Raw genomic sequence first — 25828 nt, 5'->3', positions numbered from 1 at the left:
TCAGTTTAAGTCCTGCCTGGGGCGAAAGCAAACTCCAGAGGCAAGTCTGCAACACCTGTGCGCCACCTGCTCACCGCACCACAGACTCATGGGTTGTGGTGGGTTTGGCCCCAAGCTTGGGAGGCAGCGCTGACACGAAGGATGGGGTCTGAGGTCACGTGCAGAACTGGAAGGATGTATGCTCACGGGCCAGTCTCTGCAGAGGTCAGGGCGTGTGGGTCATGGACAGGCCAGCTGGCACTAAGCTGATTAGGCTGCAGGAAGACGCCATCTGCCTCGGGCGGACAAGGCCCCATGTCTGTCCTCAAGGAGGCTGGTCTGGATGAGAATGGTCATAGTCTGGCCAGGAGTGATGCCGCGCCCCCGACCCTCTGTCGGGTCGGGTTGGGCAGGTCCTCAGGCCTAGACGTGTGCCCAACCAGAACCGTCTCCCCTGGAATGTCTTCTTCCAGGCCTAGTTCCAGTACCAGCAATTGTGAGAAGCCGACACTTCATTCTTCTGTGATCCTCACCACATGCCAGCCTCTGCAGTCTGGCAGTTAAACCTCCCTATGAACATCTGCTTTTGGGGTTTTATTTCCATGTCCATTAAGACTGAGTGAAATCACAGGAAGACACTTCAGGGCAGACAGATGCAGAGGGAGGGGACAAGTGGCCAGGTCAACTAGAAGAGCACAGAACCTAGCTGTCTCAGAGAGCAGCTTGTACCAGGGAACCAGTGAACTGTCAGTAAAGCAGACTGTAGCTTCCTAGTGAGGCAAGAAATGAGGCTCTCTTCACCCTGCCAGGGCTCAGGACAAGCGCTATTTAATGGTTCGGTTATTATTATTTTTTCTTTTATCTCCACTTATTGGTATTCAGGTTATTATTTTTTTTAAAGAGATGTTGGCTGGACATGGTGGCTTATGCCTGTAATCCCAGCACTTTGGCAAGCTGAGGTTGGCAGATCACCAGGTCAGGAGATCGAGACCATCCTGGCTAACACGGTGAAACCCCGTCTCTACTACAGATACAAAAAATTAGCTGAGCATGGTGGCATGTGCCTGTAGTTCCAGCTACCCGGCAGGCTGACACAGAATTGCTTGAACCCAGGAGGTGGAGTTGAAGTGAGCCAAGATTGTGCCACTGCACTCCAGCCTGGTGACAGATCAAGACTCTGTCTCAAAAAAAAAAAAAAAAAAAAAAATTTAAAAAAAGGAACAGCGATGTCTAGGCTGGAGTGCAGTGGCGCAATCATGGCTTACTGCAGCCTCAAACTCCTGGGCTCAGGCCATCCTCCTGCCTTGGCCTCCTGAAGTGCTGGGGTCACAGGCACAAGCCAGGGCATCCTGCCTGTAAATGGTTTTTTGGGCGCCTTCTGGCTGCCCTGGGTATTTCCGCCAGGAGTTACAAGACGTCAAGTGTGGGGAGCTCGCCACCTTCAGTGTGGACCAGTGAAGGCTGTTCTAGACCACCTGCTTTCAGATATTTCCAGGCTCCGGGAGAGAGGCACAGGAAAGCACAGGAAAATGCAAAAACAGCTTTTTTGTTTGTTTGTTTGCTTTTTATTATGAAAACAAAACAAATGCCCCAGGAGAAGGGTCCATGATTACCAGAAACATCAAAGAGTACTTTCTACCATTTTTATTCTGTTGTGTTGAGGCCAGCATTGCAATAAACAAGCTAAAACTACTTACATTGGACTCATTTTCAGTAACTGACATTTACAGGAATATACTAGAAACGGCACTAAAAAGTTTAAGAAAAGTTACGGTAAACTTGCATGCACATCATACAGAAAAGTAACATTTTAAATATAAAAAAGAAAAACTTCCTGGAAGCGTTATGCCAGTATTGAGAACAGCGCTACACTGGATGTGACACATTCTTTATGTGGGGTGTTACTCTTTCCCAAAAGACTGTCAAGAGGCGTTAGTGCTGCAAAAGAACAAAACCGAAAACAAACACAAAAGAAACCGTCTTACACTTTGTAAGCAAGATGCCACCGCCCAGCACAAAGAGGGGTCTGGAGTTCAGTTCACACCCGAAGCCTGCCCCCTCGGCCTCCAGGGGTCAGAGTGTTTTCAAATCCACTTCCCACACACAACTTGTCACTGCTCCTTTGCCCTTGAAAAAAGCACGTTAGAAGTTGCCCTACAGGACTCGGCAGTGGGACAATCTAACTGAATCACCACGGCCTTCTAATACAGAAGAAATGGATGTGGCCGTCACACTCAGCCCGCCGGCAAGGGCGTTGAGGAAGACATCAATCCTTCAAAACTCTGAAAAGAAACCAGTGTTGAAGCCTGGACAGAAAGCCTTAAAAAAGTGACAGCACCAATGCAGCTGCTCAGTGTGCCCTTGGTGGGCTGCCAGGGTCAGCAGCTTCTAGACAAGAGGAGCGGAGGTGAGCACGATGCCACCATCGCAGAGAACCAGCCGAGAAGGAAGGGCCCCACGACGCTCCTGCTGTGCCACCCCTGCAGCCAGCCGCTCCCCTGACAGTGCACGCAGGCCACTCACTGCTGTGCGGCTGGAGGGCCACTGCAAGGAGCGCCCCACATGCCCAGGCACCCTGGCTTAGGGTGTGCATCACCCGGCCCTGTGCTGGCAGCATGCTACTGATCAGCCTGTGTGAAGACCTGTCAGCTGTTGTGTGTGAATCCCTTAAGCTCAGTTTAAATAGTCCATTAAAGATCTGTTTAGAAAATACCTTTGAAAAACAAGGGTAACTTTAAAAAAATTGAAACTTTCAAATCCATTTATATTTTTATTATAAACAAAACTTAATTAAAAGTTTAACAAACTGGCTGAAAACTCACCAAGTGTCAGACTCACCAGCAATTTAAAAAATGGTCATTTACCAGCATTTCCTCATCAGAGTTCCCTCTACAGTAAGGGCATACCTAGATCTGTAAGGGATGGCGGACTCTGAATTTTATGGTTTTTTAAAAATCACCACATATGAGGATACTAACAATTGCTTGAACCCAGGATCAAGCAATATCCTATATCCATCCAGAAGTGCTGGCAGAAAGAACTGGCCACCATCCAGGACAGACCACACCATAGCTCCACTATATCCATCCAGAAGTGCTGGCAGAAAGAACTGGCCACCATCCAGGACAGACCACACCATAGCTCCACACCCAGCGCCCCCCTGGAGGCTCCCCAACGCCGAGGTCCGGGAGAATGCCTGCTTTCAGGCATTTCTGGGCTGTAACTATGCGGGAGCAGGAGCACCCTGCGAGTCTCGGGGAGGGAATCTTCCTGGGGCCCAGAGACTCCTCCACCCAAGGAGGGCAGAGAGGCTGAGGAGGGCCTGGCCAGGTGCCTGGAGGCTGGCAGGGGGAAGCATCCCCACCCACAGGCCTGGGAGGCTGACCCTGGCATTCCTGGCTGAAGCCGCCATGCTCAGAGCTTGGTGGGCCGGTTTGGGGCATCCCCACACTCAAAGACCAAATGGCAGCCTCCGGGAAAACAAAACCGAAACATAACCTTCTGTTAAACTCTGTATATTATTATTTTTTTACAATAGAAAGTTAAAAATCAAGACTTAGATTTACTATACATTTTTTCTCTGATTACAAAGTTTATATTATATAACTGGGGTTCCCTAAATTGATTTCTTTTAAAACAGTCTTAAAGAGACCAGAAGTGAATACAAAAGAACTAAACAAAATAAAAAATTAGAATGTGCTGTAGCTGAAAGCGGTCTAAACCTGTAAGTCTCCAAGTTTCATTTAAAAAAAAAAAAAAAAAAAAAAAAACCCACAAAGAAAAACAACCAAAAAACCCAACGAACCCAGGGGCGAGCGCGCGAACACAGACGTGGGTGGGCACGGCGCGGGGCGGAGGTTAGCACCTGGAGACGACAGGCCTGCCACCAGGCAGGCCCCGGGCCCGGCACGCCACCGAAAAGGCCTGCATCTCTGCGATTGTTTGAATGCATGTCCTCTGCGGTTTGTTTTTCTTTTCTTGTTTTTTTAAAAAATGATCAATGATGTTAATAAATAACTATTATATACACATAAGCTCGGGAAAGCGGCTCCCAAGGGCGCAGCAGCAGCAGCAGGGGCAGCGCTAGCCAGGCGGGGACGCACATCGGGCTGGACTTCCGTAGAAAATTGCCAAACCTTACAAAAAAAGTCTCCTTTTGTTTTTTTAATCTTTTCTTCTGTTTTTTAAAGTTGAGGTAAAAGCTTCAGTGTATGGAAACCTGCAGGCTGCACACACAGCCGCGCCGTTCCCTCTGAGGAGCTCCGGATTTCACCACGTCGGAGAAGACGACACCCCTCCTGGCCATGACCCCACCTGTCCCCACCCCAAGGGTTCCACGCTCCGGGCTGGGGCTTCGAAGACCTTTCGCTTAGGCCCAGCCTGGTCCCCACAAGCAGGCACATCTGTCCTCAGCCCCTCCAGAAAGAGGCAGCCGCGTCAGACACGAGGGTCAGAGCTTGAGGCCCAGGTGACAGGGACAATACCTGTTTGGAAAGCTAACAGCTTTCAAGTACGGTGCCCATGTCCGAGACACTTCCTGGGAAAAGATTCTTTCTGGAGCTACAGACCAGGCTGGGCCTAAGCAAAGGGATTCCACGAGGTCCTTCGGTGCCAGTCTCACACGGTTTTCTGGGGTCATCGGGTTAGCATTTGAAGTTGCCATCTCCAAGTGACTGAATTCAGTGATGAAGAAGACACTTTCTGCAGAGTTCACACCTTCTCATCAAATCTAACGCACACACAAGATAGATCTCTGACCTATGAAAGCAAAAACTGGAAGATATCGTAACACTGAATGAAAAAGACCTGCACACCATGGAACAAAGGTAGTATATTAACCACAGAAGGGGCACGGCAGAGTCTCGGCGTGGGCGGCATCCATCTGTCCTGTTGTGTCCGAAGCCAGTTCATTCTGAGTCGCTGCTGTCAGAGCTGGACCCGCTGGAGCTGCTGCTCCCAGACTCGGAGGAGCTGCTGCTGCTGAGCCTGGAAGGGCCCCCTGAGGGTGCAGAGCCGGGTTTCTCTGTGGAGACATGGGCGGGAAGGCGCGCTCACTGCACACCCCCTCCTCAACCCCCTTGGTGGCACCGCCATGCTTCATGCCACAATCCACCCATTTCCTGACCCTGCCGTTTAATAAGCATTTATTGAAATTAATCAGGTCAACAAGACTATCTGAATCTACCTGAGACACTCACACAGGAAGCGATGGATGGGAGGAAAGGCTGTACAGAAAACATCCCCCGTCACGTGGCCACCAGCAGTACTGACAGGACACGGGCAGCTGGACTGCTTACTCTTCCTGGGGCGCCCCAAGAGTGACTACAGAGACAGAGCCCTTCAGCAGGCAGGGTCATGGGACCTGTCTCGACGCTGGGCAAACTGTCGCAAGGCCATGGCCCAGCTGGAACATGCTCCAGTGCAGACAGGACCCTACTGTCCCCCATGTGCACATCCTGGAAGCCAGGGAAAGAGACATGTGTTCTTTCTAACAGGGTCCAGGAAAAGGAGGCAAGGGATCAAATGCCGGCTCCCCTGAACACATAGCCTGGCAATGCACAGGGCATGGGGCCGGCCTCCCATGTCTGCTACCCCAGCCTGCCGTGGAAGTGCTGCCGCCAGCAGAACAGTCAGAAAGCTCACTGCCTAAGGGCTGGGCTCCTGGTTAAGCCCCACAGGAGCCTGTGGGAGAGGTGGTGCCCTGGAAAGCGCTGTGTTCACACACACCCCACATGCGCATACTCCCTACAGGGTTGGGGTGTGACCCTCTCCAGTGACAGACAAGCAAATCGAGGTTCCAGGAGCTCAAGAGCTCATCTAAGAACACAGAGTGGCCAGCGCAGTGGCTCATGCCTGTAATCTCAGCATTTTGGGAGGCCAAGGCGGGTGGATCACAAGGTCGGGAGTTCAAGACCAGCCTGGCCAACATGGTGAAACACCATCTCTACTAAAAATATAAAACATTAGCCGGGCGTGGTGGCGGGCGCCTGTAATCCCAGCTACTCGGGAGGCTGAGGCAGAGAATTGCTTGAATCCAGAAGCAGAGGTTGTAGTGAGCAGAGGTCACGCCACTGCACTCCAGCCCTGGTGACAGAGGGAGACTCTGTCTCAAAACAACAGCAACACAGAGCTTATGAGGAGGCAGTCACACTCAGATGTGGACCTGCTGGGTGCTCAAACCCCTACTGCTGACCCCTCACCCCACCAAAGAGGGAGGCACGGCGGCTGCAGGCAGTACCTTTCCGGGCAGGCTTCTTGCTGCTGCTCAGCTGCCCACTGACGTCCTGCAGACGCTTCTCCAGCTCCTTCTTCTTTTCCTGAGCTAGCTCCTCTTTCGACTTGGCTGCCTGCTTCTTCCCGCTTGCTGCTGTCGGGGAACAAATGGGCGCTGAGACCACAAAAGGGACCGATGGAGCAGGAGCCAGGGTGGCACCCAGGCGGCCACGGCCCCAGCCCTGCACACTGTGTCCAAGCCAGCTGCCCGGCTTTCACAGGTTTGGAGCTGACAGATGCAGAGCTGTCGCCAGGGCTTCGAGTGGCAGAAATGACTGGGATGAGACAGACCCACCCACCCGCCTCTGCTGTCCACTCAGGGTGTACAAAGCCTGGATCGTAAGGTAGAAGAGGCCATTCCATGGCGCCAACAGGTACAGGGACAGGACATGGTTTAGCCAGCGTCCCTGACATGCAGGGCAGAGCCTCTGACTCATGACCTGCCTCACCAGGTCTCTGCCTGGGCAGCAAGGATGATGTGGTCCTGGGGTCCGGTCTCCACTGCCTGATACTCCTGAGTCGCTCCCTCCAAGTTGACCCAGTGACTTACCGTGGGTCAGATGTACCGTGACCACACAGGACCACACAGACATTCCATCCAGGAAAGGAGGCTCCCTTTTTCAGAGGGAGGCCCGAGCATACTTGAGAGGCCACACGAAAGTTCAAGTGAGCCTTGCACTCACTTGACAGCCTGCGGGAGGTACAAGGCCTGTCTCTCATCTGCCCTCCCTCCTACTCTGCCGGACCTGCAGATCCTGGCAGTGACTTGTTCCTGCCATCAACTTCATGGAAGCCTGGGCTGGTGCCGGGGTCCGTCCTGTGAGGCCTCCGGACTTGTGACCCTAATCAAAGGGAGGGTGTCCTTGTTGTAAGTGAAGCTGGTCTGCCCTGCAAGGGACCATCAGAGAGGTCACCTGCAGCCAAGGCCCCAAATGGAGCCTCAGAAAGGCATGCAGTGAGGACCCTAACTGGGCCCTTAATGAATGGGGTTTGGGGCTGGAGCCCAGCCCCAGGGTCGTGCCTTCCCTGGACAAGGTTAAGGCCAACGCACACAAGTGCTGCCCACATCCCCGAGAACAGGAAAAGCAGGCTCTGGCTGGGTGGGGCTCAGGCCTGGGTTCAGCCCCAAGCCCGCTGTCCCTGGTGGACCACAGATATCCTCAGGGCATGAGGTGGGACGGACAAGCCAAGACAGCGTGGCAGCCCTGTGCCCACGCTCGCAGACGGGGGCTGTGAGGAGTGAGAGAGGGACAGGACAAGGAGGGGAGAGGAGCTTCGAGCACCACACTCCACCCAGGCAACTTACAGAACGGTTTCCTTTGCTTTTTCTGTAAACAAGACTTGACATATCTCTCCAGTTCCCGCAAAGTGGTGGGTTTCAGAGTCTCAAAGTCAATTTCTATCTCGTCGGGGTTGGAGTCCCTGAGCGAGGGCTCCCGAGACTGGATGATGTGTACCACCCGGCCCAGCTTCTCCCCGGGCAGCCGGTTGATGTCCAGGCTGAGCTGGCGCTTCTCATCGTAGCTCATGGGCAGGCCCTCCTCCTCTTCCTCCGAGTCGTAGGAGGCGGATGCCTGCTTGCCGCCTTTCTTCAGCTGTCTGGGGCAGAAGACAGAGCAACGTGGCGCTGAGACTCTGTCCACCTGCCCTGGGAGCCCACTGCACACTCCCCTTCCTCCCGACAGCAGGCTGCTCTCTGGGCCCAAGCTTTCTTCCCGAAGTGGTGCCTCAAGGCAGAAAATCAAAGGTTAGAAAAGTTGCTCCCAGCAGGGGGGTTTCCAGACCTCGGCCAGGAAACGGTTACAGAGGCTAGTTCCTCTCTACACCCCACGGGCGTCTCAAACTCCACAGGTCAATAAATGATCTCTGTATTCAGGTAATCCAAAAGAAGGCAAGAAAGGGGGACACAAAGGAACAAAAGACGCAGAGGAAAAAGAAAATAAAACGGCAGACCAAAATCCAATTACATCAGTAACTATGTGAAATGCCAACGGTCTCAACACACCAACTAAAAGCAAGAGATGCTCGAGTTAGACGAAAAAACAAGAACCAGTGCACATAGTATCGACACAAACGCCACTCTACATAGTGTTCTAGGTACGTTAAAAGGAAAAAAGAGGAAAAAATACACCATGCAAACATTAGTCAAAGAAAGCTGGGGTGGCTATATTAATTTCACACAAAGTAAGCTTCAGAAAAAGGGAGTATTTGCAGGAAAAAAGGACAGTGCAGGGCCAGTCACAGTGGCTCACGCCTGTAATCCCAGCACTTTAGGAGGCCGAGGCGGGTGGATCGTCTGAGGTCAGGAGTTCGAGACCCACCTGGGTTATATGGTGAAACACTATCTCTACTAAAAATACAAAAATTAGCCAGGCAGCCAGGCGCGGTGGCTCAAGCCTGTAATCCCAGCACTTTGGGAGGCTGAGGCGGGTGGATCATGAGGTCAGGAGATCGAGACCATCCTGGTCAACACGGTGAAACCCCGCCTCTACTAAAAATACAAAAAATTAGCTGGGCATGGTGGCGCGTGCCTGTAATCCCAGCTACTCAGGAGGCTGAGGCAGGAGAATTTCCTGAACCCAGGAGGCGGAGGTTGCAGTGAGCCGAGATTGCACCATTGCACTCCAGCCTGGGTAACAAGGGCGAAACTCTGTCTCAAAAAAAAAAAAAAAAAATTAGCCAGGCATGGTGGCAAGCACCTGTAATCTCAGCTACTCAGGAGGCCGAGGCAGGAGAATCACTTGAACCTGGGAGATGCAGGTGGCAGTGAGCCGAGATTGTGCAACTGCAGTCTAGCCTGGGCAACAGACTCCATCTCAAAAAAATTAAAAAAAAAAAAAAAAGGTCTCAAGTCAGTAATCTAATCTTCTACCTTAAAAAACCTAAAAAAAGAAGAATCCAGTCTAAACTAAGCAAAAGGAAATTGTAAAGATCAGAAATAAAGTAAAAACATTTCAAAAAAAAAAATCAATGAAATAAAATTGTTTCTTTGAAAGATCAATAAAATTGGTAAGTCTCTATCCAGATTCACCAAGAAAAAAGACACAAATGACCAATATCAGGAATAAAAAAGACACATCACTACGGGCCCTACAGACATCAAAAGGATAACAGAGGAATACTAATCAACAAACTATGTCCCTAAGTTTGACAATCTGTGTGGAATGGATTAACGCCTTCAAAGGCTAACACTGACTCAAGAAGAAACTGATAATCTAATAATCCTATACCCACTAAACAACCAAAACTCCAGGCCAGACGGTTTTGGTAGTGAATCCTACCAACCATTTAAGTATTAACATCAGTTCTATAAATTCACTCCAGAAAACTGAAGGGAGGGGCAATACTTTTCAAATCATTTTTTCATTGCCTCTAATCATTCAAATATTGTGTCTCCAAGCCTTTTTTTTTTTTTTTTTTTAAATAAGATACAGAGTCCCACTCCATTCCCCGCAGTGGTCTCAAACTCCTGAGCTCAAGTGATCCTCCTGCCTTGGCTCCTCAAAGTGCTGGGATGACAGGTGGGAGCCACCGCACCTGGCCCCAACTCATTTTTGAAACCAGCATTATATTGATACCAGACAAAAATAGTATAGGCTGAGCATCCCAAATCCAAAATGCTCCAAAATCTGAAACTGCTCAAAGGAAATGCTCACTGGAGCATTTCAGATTTGAGATGCTCAACATTTTCAAATATTTGAAATGCAAATATTTCAAAATCTGAAGCTTTTTTTTTTTTTAAATATCCTTATTTTAAATAAAGGATACTTGACCTGTATAAAAAATGGATGTCTGCATCCTCCTCCAAAAAGGAAAGAGAAAAGAAGGGAAGAAGGGAAGGGAAGAACTACCCCGACCATCCCACTTGCTGCTCCCTTAATGGCTGACCCAGCTGTCCAAACCTAAACCCAGGACCCCTGAGCTCTTCTCCCCCTCCCACCAAGCACCAAGGCCTGGCCATGCCACTTCCAAAATAATGCCGTCTCCAGAGCCACGCCAATTTCTATTGCCTGCAGAACCATGATAACCTCCAAAGGGGTATCCATGCTTCTCCCACTCCTGTTTCCCACTAAGCTATTCTCCACAGCGACAAGGATCCAAATACTTTGAGCTTAAGTCCTAACTTCCCTTCATTTGCTTGAAAAGGAATCATGAACACCTCAAACAAAGCTGGCGGATCTCAGCAGCCTCAACTCACCTCTTTTCCCAACTTGTTCTTTTTCAGTGGTGCCAACTTTGCCCTCATTCCCAAAAGGAACACGTCCTACTGGTCTCTCTGGCTTTGTACTGCTGTTCCCTGTTCTTGGAACTCCCTCCCCGGCACTCTGCTGCCAAGCTTACTCCCACATGGCTATGGGCTCCCCCTTGGGAAGCCTCCCTTCCACCTGGCCAGGAGAGGAATCCTGGGCCTGAAGGTCTTCCCTACTAGCTCATGGTGCTTTGTGGCTCCTGCGTGTCCCTAGCAGACACAGGGCGGTACCCAGCCACAGCAGGGACTCCCAAAGGAGACCGAATGCACCCGTGCACGATTCCACCACCACTGCCCCTTGCCTATGGGCAAGCCCAAAATGGGGCACTCAGCTCCCCCTAGTCAAGATCTTTGGCCCAGACCAGGAAAACATCCCAAAAGCTTCATGACGTAGAGACCAGGCTGTGCCAGTGCTTCCATGTCCAGAATCCCGGCCAGCCCTGAAGGCGGCTGAGCAGCACCTCCTAGACCCCTGGACTTCCCAGCACAGGTCTCAGCAGGTCCTCTGTCTCCCCGCCCCCCTCACCCTGGTTTCCAGGTGCCCAAGGTGCAAAGCCCCCAATCCCAGCACTGCGGCTCCGTGAGCCCCGTGGCGCGCTGAGCCCTGGGCTCTTGGTCCCACCTGCCCGCTGCGGTCGTGCTGTTGGCCTTCTTGGCAGGAGCCTTCTTCTGCTGGGCCTGCTTGGCAGGCGGAGCCGCCTTGGCCTTCTTCTCCTCCTCGGCCTTCACCTTGTGCTTCTCCTTCTCCTTCTCCTTGTCTTTCTTCTTCTTCTCCTTCTCCTTCTTCTCCTTCTTCTTCTTTGGTTTGTTTACTGGGGCCTGAGACAGGGCGGCCAGCTGCTCATGCACGGCCTTCAGCTGGAAAAGAGCGGGCAGCTGGGGAGGCGCCGGGCATGGCCTGCACCACTGGGACTGCCTGGGGCCCTGGGATTGAGGGGGCTTGGGGCGACGTCAGAGCTGCCTCAGTTGGGGAAGGAGGTGAACCAGAAGCACCTGGGCCCTGCTCTGCCCCTCACTCCCCTGCGACTGCTAGTGAGTCATGAACCCTCTCCGTCCCAGCTTCCTCACCTGCAATGGGGAAGAGCTGGCTGGCCATAGGCTGAGCACTGCGCAGGTGGCACAGCAGGGACTGTTGCTGCACCCATCAACCCATCATCTACATTAGGTGGGTGGCTGACGTTTTTATTATTTTCATTTTTCAGATAAGGAAGACTATCTAGAAGTTTAAATGCCCTCGCAAAGGAGGCTTTCATCAGTGACTTCTAGGAAGCCATTTGGTAACACGCAGGCCTCCAGGGTTAAATCAATCCACTGCCAGCAGCCAGCATTCATCTGGGGCTGCCCCACTACTGGCTGTGTGCTAAGCGCCTCGCCCACCCCACTCCAGCCACCCCCATGGGAGAGGAGAGGCCCCTTGAGAGGCACTGCCCAGGTGAGGACACAGCCTGTCCCTGTCTCTGGGTGATCTGTGCAAGGCCAACAGCGGGTGCATGAAGGAGCTGCCACCCATGTGGCCACACCTCACAGCCGTCTTCCCTACTGTGTGGTCCTTGCCACTTCAAAATCAAATGTCCGGCCAACTTGGGACTGCAGGACCATCGCTGTCCTTGCGGCCCTGATTCACGCTGTTCCCCTCCTGACTGGACAGCCCTGCTCTATTTTCTTCCAACCTGGGGTCCCAGAAATCATGCACCCAGCTGGCTGCCAGAGGTCTGGGGAAACAATTCCCATCTTTCCCAATTCAACCTCAAGATAGCTCAGAGGGGGTGACATTCATCCCATACTGCAAATGAGGAAAGCGAGGCGGAGAAGGTGGAGGGAAGCACAGCCTGGCAGTGGGGCTGGAGCCGGGCAGCCACACGGCAGGACCCCCAGGACTTTGGAGCCTGTGCCCCACCCCACTTTGAGTGACCGCTTGGAGCCCAGGCACTGTGGTGGCCTCTGCAAGTGCCTCACAGACCTTTCTGGAACAGAGCAAGGCACAGATGACCACTGAGCTCTCACCTGAGGCCCGCCAGGTCTCCAGAAACATCCCAGCCACGTGTCCTTGCAGCCACTCATGCGTGCTGTGGCTCAGGCTCGCACCGCCCCAACCTGGGGAGGGCACCCTGAGGGCCTTTGGGAGGAAGCACTGAGCGGCTGCTGTGGGACATGGGGCCAAGGGGGGACCCACTCAAAGGGACGGACCTCAGGCTGCTGTGCCAGCCATCCGCCTCGGCCCCTCAACTCCACGCCAGCGCGTCAGTGCCCACCTGCTCCTGCAGCTCCGCCAGCCTGGTGGCCCGCTCCTCCTCCGAGTCTGAGCTGCCCGAGTCTGAAGAGCTTTCCTCACTGCTGCGGCTGCTCTCGGCGCCCTTGCTCACCACGGGGGCCGCGGGGGCAGGCAGCGGCGGCGCCTCCACGGGCTCATCTGGCATCTTGGCAAACCTCATCTCGAACACGTCCTGTGGGAGAGCAGGGGCTGTCCTGAAGACCTGCACGCCCACAGGGCTGCCCCTTGGTGTGGACCCCCAGGGTTCCTGAGATGCCCTTGGGCAGCACCCACAGCTGCTACAAAGGTCGGGCCAGGAGGAGATGGGGTTCCGCCTGCCAGGGGGGCTGTAGTTGCTTCCAACTCACCCTCCCTCCCTCCTTCCCTCTCCAGGCAATTCCTGGGGACAGGCCTGGGAGCAGGGGACACAGAAACTGGCCCACAGATCCCTTCACCAAGTTCATGAGCCCTCTCTAGAAGACACATGCATCCTTATAGCCTCCCGGCCGGAAGCTCCCAAGGGGCTGCCCCTGCTGTGAAGCAGGAAGTGTCTTCCTCTGAACTTGGACAGGGTCCTCCGCAGCCACAGGGGTTCAACTGACCTCTTCCCATCTCTTCACCCCAGAATTGACTGCCACATCACAGCTGATGAAGGGTCAACATCAAAAGTTGGCTCAAAAGGCCAAAGTCTAGTCCTACCAGTATTTTATTTACCAAAAAATATATTAGAAGCTAGCCAGTCATGGTGGCACATCCCTGTGATCCTAGTTGCCTGGGAGGCTGCGACGGGCAGATTGCTTGAGCCCAGGAGGTCGAGGCTGCAGTGAGCTGAAATCGTGCCATTGCACTCCAGCCTGGGTGACAGAGTGAGACCCTGTCTCAAATGTATTTCTAAATTTTTTTTACTTTTTTTTTTTCTCAAGACAGAGTCTTGCTCGGTCACCCAGGCTGGAGTGCAATGGTGCAATCACAGCTTGCTGCAACCTCCTGGGTTCAAGGGAGTCTTCTGCCTTGGCCTCCTGAGTAGCTGGGATTACAGGCGCCCACCACCATGCCCGGCTCATTTTTTGTATTTTTAGTAGAGACAGGGTTTCACCATGTTGGACAGGCTGGTCTTGAACTCCTGAGCTAAAGTGATCCTGCAACTTTGGCCTCCCAAAGTGCTGAGATTACAGGCTTGAGTCACCACACCCAGACTTCCTATCAAAATTGACTTTGGAAAGGTTTTGAACCGGGTCCTAGGTCAACAAACGTCCCCTTCCCTGGAGCAGCACAGCTCACTGAAGACAGGGATGCACAGTGAGGTGGAAATGAGGGGAGATTTCTCTTTGCCAAGCTCGTAAACCCGAATCCACATCGTCTGCACACGTGATGTGACCATTCAGGCTAGACTCAGCTCTGGAAAATCCCATCCTGGGCTCTCATCTCCCAGGTTCTCCTCTCAGGAGACATCCCCAGAGGCATCCTGACCCCCAGAGCTGTGGTCCAGGCCCCCACTCAGCCGACAGCCTTGAAGCCATTCAGATCAGGTGGTTTTGGTGCTGGGCTCTAACCCCACAGCTCAATTTATAAAATAGTAGAATTGCTAATCAGGAGTCAGTAATGGAACTCTATCAGCCTCAGGGTCTCACTCTGCTGCCCAGGCTGGAGTGCCGTGGTACAATCACAGCTCACTGTAGGCTCAAACGCCTGGACTGAGGTCATCCTCCAATCTCACTTTCCCGAGGAGCTGGTACTACAGACACACACCCTCAACCTGGCTAGTTTTTACAATTTTTTGTAGACAGCTGGTCTTGGACTCTTGGCCTCAAGTGATCCTCCCACCTCCGCCTCCCAAAGTGCTGGGATTACAGGCTGAGTGCCATGTCGACCCAACAGCACCGGCTGCAGGGGCAGGGGCAGAGCTGCCGGCGTCCCTGCGGGGTCGGCAAGCCCGGGCACCGCCCTCTATGCTCAGCTCCCTCATTAAGCTCAACCCAGGATTTACCAGGCTCCAGAGGACTGTGTTTTGCAAAGTCTTTTGTGTTTAGGACACAGTGAGGGAGGTCTCAGTATAAAACTGGGGTCCTGATGGCTTCCTCTGGATGTAATGGGACCTCCAGGACCACTCTGCTGGGTCACCCCCAGCAGGACCAAGGACAGAGAGGGTAGCAATGGCAGCAGCGCCTGGGAAAGGGCCTTGGACAGGCCCTGTGCCCGGAAGGGTGGGAAAGGCGGCAGGACCCACGGTGGGAACGAGTCTCTCTCTCCACCCCTTTATGGGTCCTATCACCAATAAAACCAAGAGCTGCTCGGGTACTTCAAAACAGTTCTGAGCAAGGACTGAGAACATCTTACACGAGATTTTGGGTCCCATAAGAAGGAAAAGCATGCTGGAAGAGAACATATATCCAGAATTCTCCCCTTTCCTCCAAAAATAAGGTCCTTCAATTAAATAACATTTATCACATTGGTGCTGTTACTTATAAAAGCAAATCACCAACGATCACAATTAGAAAAGGTAAAAACAGATTCTGGCACATCGACCCACACCAAAACATGTGTGCGGCACCTGGACTTTAGCAGAAAAATGCACACGCAGGCAGGAGGGCACACGTGTGCACATACTACACACACCTCCACACACACAGGTCCACACACACAATGTATACACACATGTATACACCCATACACAGGTCCACACACACGTATACACACATGTCCACACACAGGTCCATACACACACATGCACACATACTACACACCTCCACACACACAGGTCCACACACATGTATACACATATGTCCACACACAGGTCCATACACATGCATGCACACATACTACACACCTCCACACACACAGGTCCACACACACACACGTATACACACATGTCCTCACAGGTCCATACACATTCATGCGGACACATACACACAGGTACACACACACACAAATCTCTCTGTGAGGCTGACGGATGCTCACAAAGTCCTGTGCTGAGGGCCAGACCAAGACAGAAAAGCAGAATGCTGCCCAAGCCACCGCCATCTAATTCATCCGCCGGCTGCAATGACAGGCTAGCGTGGGAGCCTCTCCTTGCCACAGAGACCTGCGGGAAACTCCAGTCGGTGAAGCCACAGGAGAAAGGACATCTGCTGTCCCACCTGTGACAGGTACCAGCCCCCAGAGGGAAAGGCTCACGGCTGCGATACCACCAGGGAGCCCCGGCGGCAGCTCCTGGAACCCAGCTCAGCCTAGCGGGGACCTGGTTGGCACTCGGGAAAAACGTGTTGAGGGAATGAGGCTCTCTTGAGGCTTTCCTCGGCTGGACGTTCACATGGGTGTCCACCCCACACCGGGGAGCCTCCACCCCACACCGGGGAGCCCCCAACCCCATACCAGGGAGCCACCCCACCTGTGCCCAGCCTCAGGTTACCTGGAGCTTCCGGGCCATGGCCACCACCTCATGGTCTGGGGGATTGTATTTGTAGCAATTGGAGAACATGAGCCGGACGTCGGCAGCAAAACCCTGTGCGTCTGGGTACTCCCGGCCATCCATCTTCCTCTACAACACACAGTGACAGGCCCAGTGAGCGTGGCCCGTGGCTTCAGGACTCTCTGCCACACCCCATGAGATGAACTCCGGAGCCTCAGGGGCCACTGCCAGCTCAAGGGTGGTGCCTACTGGACTGGCAGGCAGCACACCCCAGCTCTCCGGGACCTCGTAGGGGGAAGCTCAAAGTGAGGACGTGAGAGGGTGACTCAACGGCTTGGCAGGGAGGGCCTGGGACTCCATAGACACTCCAGACACACAGCCCCCACCTGGAAGAGAAAGGTGCTCAACAAGAAATCTCGGGTTCCCGCAACTGTCCCTTAGCCCCTTCCTTGTCCAGTGAATCCTCACACACTGATGCGCCATCAGCAGCCCTGGGGGGTGTGGGGCTGCAGTGAAGTCGGATTCCACCAAGAACACGGAGCCTGCTCAGTCTATGCAAGGAAACGTCAGTGCTTCCCTCAAGGAAGCCAGTAGCTGTTAGCCAGCTCGAGTCTTACAGAAGCACCCCCATATCCCAGGGGCCCAGCCGGACCTAAGGGATTCCATGCTGTGTCCAGCAGCAGCTCCTGAACCCCACAGGTGTGGAGGCAGCTGGGGTGTGTGGGCTGACACCCACCTATGTTTACTAGGCCACACAGAGACCCCGCAGGAAAAGCCACCGCAGGTCCGACCTGGCTTTGGCAAGCAGAGAACTGAGGCCAAGGTCTGGGCAGGAAGTGCCAGGCAGCAGGGGTGAGGAGGGGCACAGCCCCCCAGAGCTGGGGGGTGGGCGGTAAGCACCCACGACGGGACAGAGGCAGAACTGTCAAGGGACGCTTCAAGATGGCCGCTGGGAACACACCAGTTGGGGGAAAAAGAGGTCACGCTGTGCCGGAGGGAGTGAGTTTCCCATCCCGGGATGGCTCAAGGAGAGGGACCTGGTTGGGGACCTCAAAGGAGGACATGCGCAGGGCAGGGCGGATCTAACCTGACCACTCCGTGGGGTCTAGGTGCCAGTGAGATGGAGGGGGTGGGCACTAACCCACAGAGGGTGATCCCCAACTCAGGGTCCATAGCCTCTGCACTCGACATGAGCCCCTCCAGAAGGAAGGGCTAGCAGAAAAACCCAGGGCCACAGTGGGACCTGAAAGCCTCTGATACTGGGAAGAAAGCTTGTTTTCCATTTTAGCATGTGCTGGGACAAACCATGCCCAGAAGCTTCATCTTTAAAGTCTACAGGTCCCAAGGCCTCTCCCTGGTCCGCTGACTGCCCTTTCCCCGCAGCATCCGGGCCAGACTTGTGGGGAGCAAGTGCTGCCGCCACACCTGGCTTCCCCCCAAGCCAGGACAGGGGGGAGCTCCCAACAGAACAGATCAGGACTTTAAAGCAAACTCATGTTCTAGAGCTTCTTTATTATGCTTTCAAGGGCAAATCAGACCCTTTGACCAAAACGGAATTAAGCTGAGCTTGAGTCCAGCCTAAAGTGGAACCCCCAGTGATGTTCCGAAATTCCTGTTACTGTGCTGCGGTGGAGACACACAAACCCCGGCCCTAGAGGCTGGAGCCGAGGCTCGTGGCAGCTTCTAGGCTGCACTGCTCCAGCCCTCAGCTTCCCCACCCACAACGGCGGAGCCAGGCGGCTCCCGCTCATGGCTTTCACCTGAATGTGCACCGGGAACTGGGGCCTGGGCCAGCCAGGTCTGTCCTGCCCTGGAATCCAGCAACCAGGGGAGAAGAAGGCTTTTACCAGGAGCAACTGCCTCAGGTGGGCAGACTGACTGCAACTAGCTTTTGCAGGCCCAGACCCCGGGAAAAAACAAACAGCTGCCCACCAGGGCTCCCAGCCGCTCGTCCCAGAGCCACACAGCTGGCAAAGGTGGTGGCCACCCCTCTCTCAGCTGCCTGCACATCCCTGGGAGCTGGCTTGGAGCTCTCCCAGAGAGAGGGCAGGTGCCAGCCGAGAGCTTGGAAAGGTGCTCAGGGAAGACCCGGTGGAGCTCACCCTGCCCTGGGGCTGCCCCCTCCCCAGCACATTCTCCAACACGTTACCACCCCGCTTCTCCCCGTACAACCCTCCAACCCCCAGGACCAGACTCACTCTGACCTGCTATGAGGTACACAAGAGCCCAGGAAGAGGCTGTGGTTTCAAAAAGACTGGCACGGGGGAGGCCAGGTTCTGTCTCAGCTCTGCCGCCCGCCCAGGCCCAGCTTCTGTCTGTGGAGGGGGTGGGGCTCAGAGGCACGTCGGGGGCAGAAGGCATGCCATCCCTGCCGGCTGCCTCATTCTTGCCTGCTGTGAGGCACCTGTCTCCAGGGCTTCAGGGAAGCAAGCGCAGCTTTAAAACTTGTGCCAAGCCCAAGAGTGGCCCAGCTCAAGGGCCTGATGATACAGAACGGGGCATGGGAAGGAAATAAACAAAATCACCGAAAGGCTTCAACGGGAATAAACAACAGAGCTGCAGACTCTGGGACCGCAGGCAGGGCTAGCCTGCCTCACTGAGCCCTGCCAGCCACAGCTGGGGCCGCAGGGGCCAGGCTGGAGGAGGCGCCTGTCCGGCAGGTGAGACCTTGCTCCCTGAGAGCCCCCAATCAGCTGGCACAAGACATCAGCCCCCACGGCAGAGCCGCAGCACGTGGACAGAGCGGGGCGCGACACGCAGCCACGTACTTTCACGGTGCTGAGGTCCATGGGGTGCTTGATGATGTCGTGGTAGTCATGCAGCTCCAGGGCCTCGGCGTCCACCGGCTTGTAGAAGGGCCAGGCGTAGGCCGCGTGCTTCTTGGACAGCATCTCCCTGAGGATGCTGTCGCAGTAACGCAGGTGCTCGGACAGCTTGCCCTTCTTGCCGGCGTGCTGCGGCACCTCGCCGTCCTCCAGGTCCTTCTTGGGAGGCTTAATGGGGCGGCCCCCGCTCTCCCGCCGCGCCACCACTTTGGCCTGCTTGGGGTCCGACAATGGCGGGGGTGACTCGCTCCGGCTGGCAGTGATGGCAGATGTTGTGGGAGTGGTGGTGTCCGCTTTCCGCTTCACGCCCTTTTTCTGCAACAGTGAAATAACCACTGAGCACCGGACACCAGGCTGCGGTCCCAAAGACCCACGTCGCAGCAGCCACCGTTCTAGGGCGCTGTCTGCCTGCCTGGCGCTGGGCTAAGCGGCCACATGCACGGCTCCACAGGAGAGGACACCAAGGCTCAGGGGCCATGTCACTGGCCCAAGGTCACACAGCTGGCAGTGGTGAGGCTGGGACTCCCCCTCAGGCTCAACTCTGAAACCTGCCCTCACCTGGGCGTGGGGAGACACCTCTCTCCCTTAGCCCCAAGGGCTCAGGGGTCCAGGGTGGGCTCACACCTCACACCCCCAAGCCGTGTGAGGTGCTGCATGCAATCTGCCAGACGCCTAACAAGCACCCAGGCTGGGACACGGGGACCCTAGGGCTGCAGAGACCTGGGAGGAACTCCACCCAGGTTGGGACCCGGGGACCCTGGGGCTGCAGAGACCTGGGAGGAACTCCCTGCTTTTAGAGACCAGCAGAAACGTTCCAGACAAAGGCCTGAGAGCGGGACTCCACGGACAAACACAAGTTTTGCGGGACAATGGGGAGGCAGGAGAGCATTGAGGACACGGGGCAGGGGCAGCCGGCCAGGAGGCAGGAAGCAGCCACAGCAGCTTTGGGAACAAGGGACTTCAGGGAGTGAGTGGGTGAGTCTGGACTCTATCCCAGCAGCAACGGGGAGCCACCAAAGGCTATTTCAAGCAAGGGGAGGAGGGAGACAACCCACAGAGCCTGCCATGGGTGTGTCCTGAGGGCAGAGCAAGGCACCAGGCGCACTCGCATGTTTCACATCCAGGCCTCCTGGGGGTGTGCAGGTCTCTCTGGGCAGCCTGCAAGGGCCCAGCACTTCAGTGTGCCGGGGCTAGGGCTTAGTGTGCACCCTGAGACCAGCTCAGCCGGATTCTACTCTTCGCCTGGCAGAAAAGGAGCCAGCGGGAGCCACAGCTCCCAGCCCACGGCACCTGCCGTCTAGAGCGCCACCCACAGCCACTGCCCAGCCAAGCTGCCGCCCTCAGACTGGCAGGGGCCTGAGCTGGCTATCCACAAACACCTGACAGGCACCCACGGGCTGCCAAGCGCCAGGCGCGTGCCGTGAAGGGCGGATAGGAACAGGAACGGACTCATCTGGCCATGGCAAATGGGACAAGCTCCAGAAACAGCCTCGCTGGGGGAGGTGGCTTGGCCGGGGGCCACCCGTAAGTGCAGGCAGTGAAGGCCATGGGGAGGGGAAGCAACGGAGGTGGCGTTTTACCTTGGGCGAGCCATTTAACCCCTCTGAGCGCCCGCTTCCTCATCTGTAAGATGGGGGAAATATTGTCTGCCCCAGAGGGTCGCTGTGAGGATCAAATCGAAGAAGACAACACACATGAGTGCCTGGCACAGGCCCTGCCCAAAGCAGGACTCACCAGGCCTCGCCAGCCCCAGACCGTGCAGGGAGCACCCACTCCCTGCTGAGACTGCCAGGGCCCGCTGTGAAAAGCTCCCAGCCAATGGGGAGCGGGACAGGCAGGTCCTCACGGTCCCACGTGGAGCCCACAGGCGGACAACACACCCAGGTGGGTACAGCTGGCACCACTCCCCTGGGTGTGAGCAGGGGAAGATGGGGACCCCTCCCACCCTCGATTCTCTTCCACACCTTCCCCACCTTGACCGAGCCCTTGACCGGGGCTTCTGGCCAGAGAAGCTGGGGTTCAGGTTCAGCCAGGCCCTCCCTTACCAGCTGTGTGACCTTCAGCTCCCCAAGCCTCGGTCTCCTCATCTGCGTCAGGAACAACGGCCTGACCTCCCAGGGTGCAGAGAGAACCACTCCCGACAGCCGGCACTCAGGGATAAGTGGGAGCTCCCCACCCGCTGCTCCTGCCCCAACCCCAGGAACCCTGGCTGGGCTCAGACGCCCCAGCCGACCAGCCTCAGGGTGCTCACCTTGACAACGGGCGGTGTAGGAGGAACCACGGGGACGATGGGTGTGGCAGGAGGAGGTGGGGCGACAGCTGGGGGGACTGGGACCGACGGGATGTTTGCGGTGATGGTTGGTACAGGGGTGGCAGCGATGACGGGCGTCTGGGAGACAGCGGGGGGTACGCTCTGAAAGGGGGTCGCTGGGGAGACAGAGGACACGGCCGCCACCTGCTGCGTACCTTCAAGACAAGAAGGGGACGTTCAGCATCGCAGGCTCTACTAGTATTTCCAGAAGCTTCCAGTGCCACCCCTCCAGTCAGAACATGGGGTCAGTTCTGTGCTGCCAAGACCCCCAGCCAGAAGAGCCCTCCACCCTGAGATGCCCCCAACCCTGCATCTTGGGGGCAGGCCTGGCCTGGCTCATCTTGGCTGAGGGCTCCCCGCATGAAGGGGAGGGCCCCCTGCCATAGACCACAGGAGGCTGAACGAGGCCAGGGCAGTACCACGCCTGCAGTTAATAGCCAGCCCTGGAGTAATGGAAAGCTGGTACTGAACTCGGCTCCCTCAACAAGAAGTTGAGTGACCAAGGAACCGGCCGTACTTCGGCCACAGCTTCTCCCATCTGCAACACGGGACAGCCCACGGCACTGGCCATCCCGCCTGGTCAGCCTCTCCCTCCAGACACACCTGCATGCTGGGTTCCCAGGCCAGGTAGGACCCCAGGGCTCGTGACACTAATCACCACTGTGCTCCTGGACAGGGAGACTCAGTCTTACTTGGCCAAGGAGCCAGGCAGGTGACAGTGACTCTTGGGTCACAGATAATAAAATGGGTGCTGAAGAGAGAAAGCCCTAGGAGGGCACAGGCCCCAGGCTTCATGGAGTAAGTGACTTCAGGGATGGCGGGAAGGGGAGCCGGATTTGGGAGGCAGAGAGCAGGGACAGGTGATCCTCCTAGACCGTGAGCTCCTCCCCAGCGTGGGCTCAAAGGCAGCCAGTTACGGCGGTAAGGTCTTCTGTGTCCCTGGGCCAGCTGCCCCTCCAAACATCACCCACAGGCCACACTCGGCCAACAACCAGTGCCCACAAGCTCTTCATAGATGAGGAAACAGCCGGCGTCCCCCCAGCCACCCGGGGGCCTCTGCACAGAAGCCCAGCCCCCCACCAGCCCTACCTCCCTTTACCTGTGCTCTGGGCTCCCGCAGCTGGCTTCCGGCCTTTGCCCTTTGGAACAGGGGGTAGTAATTCAACTTCCTCTTGGGGCATCTGGGCCACTTTTTGCAGAAAAATTTTCTCTAAGGCTTGGGCCATTAGCACTATATCGTCTGTGGGCTGAAGACACAGAGAGAACCTAAGTCACGTGTCAGGAAAGCAGCTGTGCGTTTGCAAAGGACATTATTAGTTGTAGCTCAAAATCATCTAAAATCTGTTAACAGATTTGGCAGCACAGGAGAGGACAAAATGAATATATATATATATTTGTTTTTTTTTTTTTTAAGATGGAGTCTTGCTGTGTTGCCCAGGCTGGAGTGCACTGGCACGATCTCGGCTCACTGCAACCTCCGCCTCCTGGGTTTAACTGACTCTTGCCTCAGCCTCCCAAGTAGCTGGGATTACAGGTGCCTGCCACCATGACCGGCTAATTTTTTTTTGTATTTTTAATAGAGACATGGTTTCACCATGTTGGTCAGGCTGGTCTTAAACTCCTGAGCTGAAGTGATCCACCCGCCTCGGCCTCCCTAAGTGTTGGGATTACAGGCGTGAGCCATGGCGCCCGGCCAGGTGATATGCTTTGGGCCTGCCCAAGAACTGCTCCAAAGCGCATAGGCCCGCCTGGCAGCGGCCAAGAACGGCTGGGGGATCTGCCCCACACGGCACCCGAATCCTTACTGTAAGCAGCGTTCTAGACCCGCATCTTCTTACCTTGTTATAAATGTAACAATTTGTAAACATGGTGTTGAAGTCCTGCATACATTCACTTGCACTCCAATAATAATTATTTTCTAGTCTCTTCTTAATAGTCCCCATATCCATTGGATTTTTTATTATTTTATGATAATCCTAGGAAAAAGATTTTCAGAGGCATTACCAACAGATTCTACATAATTTTTTCCACAATTCCCAAGTGGACACAGCCTGGTCTTCCCAAGTGAACTGAGGGTCTGGGGCTGGCCCGAGGCACGTTCTGGTCGTTGGAAGGTAGTGGGCCATGGTGGGGTGAGCACTTGGCCAGCTCCAAACTCCTGCCCAGCCTCTCATGGACCACAAGCCTGTGCAGAGGGAAGCCCACGGAGCGAGGGCAGACCCCAGGAGGGGCCTACATACCGGAGATGAGGCCAAACCCTCCAGGGTCTAAACCAGCAGGTGACCAGGGCCTAGCAGAGCCCAGAACCCAGGCCACCAAGCGCCAGCCCAGGGCTTCCTCTGCAAGGCTCAGGGTGTGTCTATTTGGGCCTGGGTCAAAAATGAGCACACAGCTGAGGGCGCCACCGCCTGGAAAGCAGGCCTTAACATACACTTGGCCTCTGACTCCAGGTGGGCTCGCCAAGCTGGCAGACAGGCCATCCTGCAGGAGCCAGTGAGGCAGACAGCGGCCCCGGTGAGCCTCCACTCCTGAGTCTCATCACTGTCCACCCGCTTTCCTCCCCAGACGCCTATGGCTTCTCCCTATCTCCTGCACCTGGGGCAGCCATCCTCCTCTCCCATGCCCACGTGCGCCTTTGTGCTATGGGCTTCCTGAGGCACAAGCTGTCCCCAGCTTAGCAGCTAGGGACAGAGAAGCAGTCTTTCCAAGAGCCGGGCAGCAGAAGGGGGCAGAGGACGGTGGCGGCAGAGCGCAGTTCTTGGGGAGGTGGCAGCCACGCACCGGCAGGTTCAGTTTGATTGCATCCACGGGCTGGTAGAAGGGCCAGGCAAACTGGTGTTTCCAGAGCGTCTTCACCACCACGTTCTGCATGTACTGCAGCTGGTTGGTCTTGCGGCCAGGCTTGCTGGGGTTGGAGACCTCCGGGGGCGGCGGGTTCACAGGGCCCGGGGCCGCCGGGATCCCCGCGGGGGTGACTGTCGTGGTGGTGGACATCCTCCAGCAGCTCACTCACTTTCTGTCACAGCAGCGGCTGGGAGAGGCCCTGGCTGCTTCTATGCTCCCTGAAGAGGCGAGACGTCCCATTTCCAGGCTCAACCAGGCGACGGCTACAGGGGAGGAGGCACAACAGAGAGACAGGCAGTCACCCCAAACCCCTACCTCTCCCAGCCTTGGCAGCCTCCCGAGGGTACCGTTGGGCCCCAACAGAGCCTGCTCCACTCACTTACCCACCTCGCCCACCCACCCAGACGAGCAGCTGTCGGGAAGCTGCTCAGGCTGAACGGCTCTCCAACCACTGCTCTCAGACCTGGGGGCAAGGCGTGGGTGGTGCCGTGAGCTCAGGCACTAGCCTCCTGCTCCCAGGTGGGGGCTTGGAGCACGCACTGGGACGCAGGTGCCGGCAGCCTTGTGCCCACCAACCACCCACTTGTGGGGGCTCACTGGCAGTCACTGGACTCTAACGGCTTGGCCTCAACAACGTTCTGAAGAGCGTGGACAGCCACAGTGTGGGCCCAGAACAGCCAGCGCAAGTGCGGCCGGCGTAACACAGACGTTTGCAGACCCACACGTGGTGTGGGGAGGTGGCACCCTTGGGTGAGGCCGAGCAGGGAGGTTCTACCGTAACCAGGAGAATGAGCCCAGTGTGTGATGCCTGTGACCCGGCCTGGCTCTCAGCCAATCAGAGAAGCAGGAGTGGCGGCTCGGACCCTGCCGACCTCCACACCCCAGTTTTCCAGGGGAAGCCCTGCACACGTGAGCTGCTGGGCTTCCCTGGCCCCGACCTGCTGGCCACATTCAGGGATGGCAGGAGGAGGCCACCGCTGCCCTGCGTGTCCCAGGAGGGCAGGGACAGTTGAGAGCGCCCACAGGAACACTGTGCACTAGAGAGCGCCTGCAGGACTCCAACCACAGCCAGGGCCCTGCAGATGGCCCCGTGCCTCCCTGTAACGGTGTGGGGCAAGAGGAGCTCTAATCCTGCACCTGGGATTTCCAACTTCAGCCTCGTCCCTTGCTGCCATTTAGGCCTTTCCCAAACTTGTACAACTGACAATTAGACAGGTCAGGGCTGGAGGCTGCCCTCGGGGCACAGGCAGCAGCTCTGCTATGGGAGGAGCCAGCTCTGGCCCCAAGAACCAGCCACTTGTGGACGCTCGGGGCAGACAGTCAAGACTAGGGGAAGTTTGTGAGCTGGCTGACATCTGGCTGGTCCCCTGAAATCTGCCATGGTGGGCACAGTTACATCACAACAATGTAGGCAAATACTATGAACCAGGGCCCACTCTCAAGCTGGCTGTTCAATGTTGTCAGCACCCTGAGTGACAACCTCACTTCTTCCCCCCTACCTGAGTGGAAGGGGCTTCAAGGCTACACACGACACAGCTCACCCAAGCCTGCACCAGCAAACACACCTCAACCCCACGGGCTCCCACCCGTGCCAAGATCTCAGGGAAGCCCTCACACCACCCTCTTCCAATCCTCCAGAGGTGAGCGGGTGCCTCCACACCCCTCCATATTGCTGACCCGGCACTCA

General features: G+C 55.7%; 1 protein-coding gene across 4 annotated transcripts in view; it reads right to left on the bottom strand.

Annotated features, from left to right (window-relative positions):
- Positions 1-4189: 4189 nt before the first annotated feature.
- Positions 4190-25828, bottom strand: part of BRD3 (bromodomain containing 3) — a 35159-nt gene continuing 13520 nt past the window's right edge. For 3 of the 4 annotated variants that reach the window (XM_039461211.2, XM_039461210.2, XM_074394537.1), the window contains 11 exons: positions 24079-24404; positions 23136-23273; positions 22397-22544; positions 21238-21452; positions 18930-19301; positions 16162-16290; positions 12754-12945; positions 11124-11359; positions 7559-7851; positions 6218-6346; positions 4190-5002 (listed from right to left, as the gene is read on the bottom strand). In XM_039461211.2, the coding sequence (XP_039317145.1) occupies positions 4887-5002; positions 6218-6346; positions 7559-7851; positions 11124-11359; positions 12754-12945; positions 16162-16290; positions 18930-19301; positions 21238-21452; positions 22397-22544; positions 23136-23273; positions 24079-24291 (2181 nt within the window). In that variant the 5' untranslated portion in view covers positions 24292-24404 and the 3' untranslated portion in view covers positions 4190-4886. The remainder of the gene's footprint in view (positions 5003-6217; positions 6347-7558; positions 7852-11123; positions 11360-12753; positions 12946-16161; positions 16291-18929; positions 19302-21237; positions 21453-22396; positions 22545-23135; positions 23274-24078; positions 24405-25828) is intronic. The other variant, XM_039461212.2, reaches the window with a different exon arrangement.

Source organism: Saimiri boliviensis, chromosome 2 (assembly GCF_048565385.1).
Source record: "Saimiri boliviensis isolate mSaiBol1 chromosome 2, mSaiBol1.pri, whole genome shotgun sequence".
Taxonomy (NCBI): Eukaryota; Metazoa; Chordata; class Mammalia; order Primates; family Cebidae; genus Saimiri; species Saimiri boliviensis.
The sequence above is the reverse complement of the archived record's forward strand: the minus strand, read 5'-3'. Positions and strand labels throughout refer to the sequence as shown.